Genomic DNA, 5393 nt, shown 5'->3' with positions numbered 1-5393 from the left:
TACTCTACTCTTGTCTCACTCTCTCTCTCTGCCTGTTCTGCAAGTTCTGACTACATTCCAGTACTTGTGTTCTGTATTTCTGTTGTGTAGGATAGTTGTAGCCTGGGTCCCCTTGCTGAGCCTTCAGGTCCCCTCTATGCTGTTGCTGACACCCTCCAGATTGGGCAGAGGGAATGGTCTTCTACACACCCAAGTGTGTGAAGTGTATAGAGAGGCACAAGGGTCCTCAGGGATCCACTTGCTAGACTGTGATAGATTGGCTGTGTCATAGTAATCTGAGTAAGTCTGTTTCAATCTTATTTTTGACTGTGTTAATGGTGATCATTTGTGTAGAAAACCAGTGCACAGTGTGCATATTCTGCCACTCTGGATGTAGCCTGAAGGGAATCCAGTGTAAGACTAGGGGGCAAACTGTAGAATTGTACAGTACAACTTAGAACCTGCATTCTGTCATCCCTCCAATCATGCATAGTAAAGCCAGAACAGTCTGCAACCTCCACTCACAGATGACCAAGGAGCTGAACAACCTGGAGTTGCAGCTGATGACAATGAAGAATGAGTTTGATGTAAAGATTATGGCTCTAAGGCAGGGTATCAACTTCTTAGCCATGGCAGCAGAAGCCTCTGTAGATAGTAGGGTGGAAGAGTTAGAGTAGGAAATAGAACAGGGTAGAAAGTAGAGAAATAAAAGTCCAGTTTTGTTTTTATGAAAAAAAACCAGAAATGTAAGGAATAAACAGAATGGAACAGAAATGGATGGAATGGATAGGAAAATAGATAAAATAGAGAGTTAAGAGGAATGGAATGGATGGATGGATATTTTTTTATGATTTATGTATAGAACTAGTAGAATAGGATGGGAATAGGTGGAAAAGAATCATAATTTGTATAAAGGTTTATATACTTATAGAATGTTGTATGGGCTTTTTGCAATTTATTATAAATGAGAAGGAATGTAATGGAAGATCAAAAGTATGTGAATATAAAATGTAACAAAGCATAGGGAACTGTAGTAGAACACAGTATTTACAGATTTACACAACTGTTAGGTGTTGCTGGTAGGGAATCAATCCCTATATTTTAGTTTCCAGTACAAGACTGGGAGGGTATATTGAAAAATTGTGCATTCTCAGATTAGGAGTCTGTGACTTCTGTGCTTGGTTCTACTTCAAGCATAGCATCCAAAGCACAGTCGTCTAGATCATCTGTATCCTTACAACTAGTCCTGTATAGTTCTGCATCTTCTAGTGTTAGTTCTGCAGCCTTGATGAGATGCAAGATAGGAACTGTTAAACATGAACATGGAAAATACAGAATTAGGCAAAATGCTACAATACATAACTTGGCCACTGCTCTGTCCAATTCTGCTACAACATAAGTGTTTCCTTTTGTTCTTTGCACTACTATGAACAGTCCAAGGTATCACAGTTTCATCTTTTGTCCTAAGTTGTTGCTCACTTTTGAATTGCAGATTAGCACTAGTGCACCTGGAGCAAAGTTGTAGTCCTTGATCTGATTACGATTGACTTCTGTGAAATGCTTTGCATATCTTTTGCAGGCATTCCAAACACATTCCATCATTTGTGTAAGGTTGTCTGGTCTCTTCTGTAATTGTTGTACTTGTATTACTACTAGTTCCTCTGTTGTTAGTAGCAATCCTTTGGGTGGAACCAAATATGTTGCCTTGTTCAGGTCAAACAGTAATATTGGCTCTACTCTATGAACAAGGTAATAAGGAGAATATCCAGTCACTTTCTGAATTGTAATCCACTCTGCCCAGAACATGGAATGCATGTACTTATACTAATGTCTAATATTGTCTCCTGCTGTCTTTACAATTGCTTCCTGTACATCCAAGTGTTTCTGCTCAATAACTCTGTTTGTGCAGGAGTTATACACAGAAATCCGAATATGATTGATGTGGTACTGTTCTTGTAAATAGTCCAGCACTACAACATAAGGTGTTCTGTTGTCTGTTATGAGCTTGGGACATGCCCTGTATTAGTATAGAAGTTCTTCAAAGATGAACTGTCCTATCGTCCTTCCATTCTCTGCCCAAAGCATGCAAAACTCTGGATACCCTGATAACAAACAGTGTGTATACACAATATATCAGAATCTTCCTGCTTTCAGCATAACCTTTGTATCTATGTGGATCTTTTGGAAAAGCAGTACAATCTCTGGAATACTCAGTAGAATCAGCACTTGTTGCATCTGCTGAGTCTGACATGCATGACAAGTCCTAATGAAGTACTTAATGTCTTCTGTAAGAGATAGCCACCAGAACCAATCCAGTAAACAGGCTCATACTGTAAAGATTCCCTTGTGTCCTAAGTCTTTGTGTGCTATCCTAACCAACTCCCATCTCCTGTCCTTATCCAGCACAATCTGATGCTTTCCTTTGGGACCTCAATGCCAGATCTTGTTGTTCTGTACAAAGAACTATGCTGTGTATTATATAAGTGTCAGAAAATCAGTATCTGCAATTCTGCTTGGTTTGCAGAGCAAGCCAAGATACTCTTTCACAGCCTTCAGTCTTGCTTCTTGCCTTTCAGCAGTTAGTGATTGTAGAAATCGTTCTACTGTTGTGTCCAAACCCTCAGCCTTGTTACTGCAGATACTGTGCACAACCCCTATCAGCTCTAGATTGTCACCCTCTGCTTTGTCATCTGCTCCCTCTACCTCCTTGGTTCTCATGACTCTGCAAGACTCTCCTCCAGGTTCCTGCTCATGTACTCCTTTGTCTGCTACACCTTCTGCTCTTCTGCATTCCAGATCAGGTTGTTCTGGTTTATCTCAATGTATCCAATTCCAGTTCTGTTTCAGAATAATGACTTCTGAGAATAATCTACATTACAGTCTGCTGGATTGTGTTGCCTGTGGCACATCCTTGTTTACTTGAAATGATTCATCAATAATGTTGTTGTGTGTCTCCCAGTGTGTTGCATCTGAAACCCAGGACTGTGTTTCTACACACTCGACTAACAAGGCTTTGTGTTCTGTAGCCCTGCAAGTTTCCAGCTGATGTCTGTGTTGCATAGATTCTATTTCTGCTACATAAAATCTGTATGACTCGTCAATCCAGTCTTCATAGGTGTTGTTGTCTGGAGGGTCTTTGGGTGCTGCTTAGTGTTGCAATAATCTGTCCATACACTTGAAGTCTGATGCAGGAATGTAGCAGAACTCGAAATCGAATAGCAAAATACTGGCTATCCAGCAATTGATTGTAGCATTGGGCTGTAGGTCAGGCTTATTGATCATTCCCTTTACATATGAAGCATCCATTTCCACAATTAATTTCTTGACACCTATGAGATATATGTGCAATGTGTGAAGTGCACAATAAAGTCTGAAGAGCTCTATTTTTGCTTGCAAATATTGTACTTGCATTACATTCCAGTTAATTGATCTGAATTGATTTATTCTCTGTTTACAATCCAGGTGCTCCTGACCAATATACCATCCTACTCTGATGATAGACAAATCTACTGCCAAGACTACTGGATACTCTGACTTGTAGTCAATTAGTGTTAGTGTAGGGCAATGTAAAACTGCTTCCTTGAGTGTGTCCATAGATTTCTGTGCCTCATCATTCCAATTGAATATCAAGTTCTTTTGTGTGAGTCAATTGAGTGGTTGTGCTAACTTTGCATAATTCTGAATAAAAACACAAAGCACTCCTACTGTTCTGAGGAATCCCTGTACTTCTGTAACACTCTTGCAAGGCAGCCAATCCCTAACCTTCTGTATTTGTGATTCTTCAGCCTCTCTCCCCAAATACGTCAGCTTATGCCTAACAAATATTGCAGATTTGTCACAAAGCATTATCTTCTTTCCAGAAAACATCCCTCCTACAGCTTTCACTCTCTGCAAAATCCAGTTTACGTCCATCAGATGCTTGTATACAAACTTCTGTATTCCCTTGTTCTCAGGAAGTGTTTCCTCTGTTCTGTCTGCTGTCTCATATCTTGAGTAGGGTCCAATTACTGGAACATTGTCTGTGTATGGGTTTGTAACATCCAGAATCTTGTTGCAAAGAATAAACACTAAGTCATTATGCAGAATCTGTACTAAGTTGGTGTAACCCATTAGCAATACTGTCAAGCAAAACGTCCCTAAAGGTGTCTGGAACATTGTCAGATCTCTAGACTGCTCATCCAAACTCCTCTGATCAAACACAATATGCAAATTGAGTTACATATAGTATGTACAACCTCTGCAGCTTTCCACAATTAGTTCCATGTTTGGCAGAACGGCTGTATCCTTTATTGTAACTGTGTTTAACCTCTGTAAATCAATAATAAATTGTAAGGATACTCTGTCTTTCTTTGTGACACAAAACCATTACAATTGATAGGAGGAATTTGACAGTTCTATCACTCTGTTACACAACTTCTCCTTCAACAACTCAATCACCCTCTTCTCAATTCCACATACAATCAGAATACTTTTCTCTACCTATGGTACATACTCTATGGTCAGAATTCAAATAGGATTGAAGTGCATAGGGTCCAATGTTCCTTGCTCCTCTTCCATCCATGCAAACACTTCTGACTGTAGCATTAATAGGTTTTCTGCAAGTTTCCATTCTTCCAGCTATAGGAATCCTGATTGCAATTCTCTAATTGCTTGCATCCACTCTTCTGTAAGTCAGCTGGTAGGCACAAAGGGCTGTGGTATTGTTGGCAATATAGGCATTCTGGCTAGAGGATTAGGGTGCCATTGTCTGACTATGCAGAACTCCTCTGGAAGCACTCTGGGTACAGGGTGCACCTTATTTGCAACTTTCTTGTAAGCCCACAAAACTGTGTCAAGTTTGTCATCTGGTGCATTGAGAATTACTGACTTCCATGACTCTGCTGCCTCTATCATCCATGATTCTGTGACTCATGATCCCTGACTACAATCCTTTCTCACATTTACTCTATTTCCTTTGTCTCTTCCTCTGTATAGAATCATTGCCTTACTATTACTCTTCTGCTTGTTTGTTCCTAATCCACTTGCCATATGTGTATCTCCCTGGAATTGTAGTGTTTCTGGTTCCTTGATGCTTCTCAAAAATCTGTCTCCAGCTCATATTGTGGTGCCCTCACTCTAGTAGACAGAGACCACCTCCTTAACAGATCATTCAGGTCCTGAAGTGTTATGTGCTGCTCCCCATTTGTGAAATCTTTGGTTTCACATTCTGTAGTTGCAAAGAACAGTCTACCTAGCAATATCCTGAACAGAGCTTTCTGCACAACTTGTACTGTGATATCTATGTGAAGCATTCCTATAGAGAGTCACAACCTCAGAATCTGTCCTACAGTCAATCCCTGACTAGTGTCTGCTGTTTCAAGTGTAACAGCCATATTGTGATCTAACAGAATCTTTAATGCTTCCCATACGTCAGC

The 5393-nt window shown here is 40.1% G+C and overlaps 1 protein-coding gene across 1 annotated transcript; it reads right to left on the bottom strand.

Annotated features, from left to right (window-relative positions):
• Positions 1 to 3624: 3624 nt before the first annotated feature.
• Positions 3625 to 4191, bottom strand: FOMMEDRAFT_95254 (uncharacterized protein; the record flags this gene model as incomplete). Its single annotated transcript, XM_007270661.1, has 1 exon — positions 3625 to 4191. A coding segment is annotated over one exon (567 nt), but the record flags the coding sequence as incomplete, so codon positions are not given.
• Positions 4192 to 5393: the final 1202 nt, after the last annotated feature.

This window comes from Fomitiporia mediterranea, assembly GCF_000271605.1.
Source record: "Fomitiporia mediterranea MF3/22 unplaced genomic scaffold FOMMEscaffold_14, whole genome shotgun sequence".
Taxonomy (NCBI): Eukaryota; Fungi; Basidiomycota; class Agaricomycetes; order Hymenochaetales; family Hymenochaetaceae; genus Fomitiporia; species Fomitiporia mediterranea.
The sequence above is the reverse complement of the archived record's forward strand: the minus strand, read 5'-3'. Positions and strand labels throughout refer to the sequence as shown.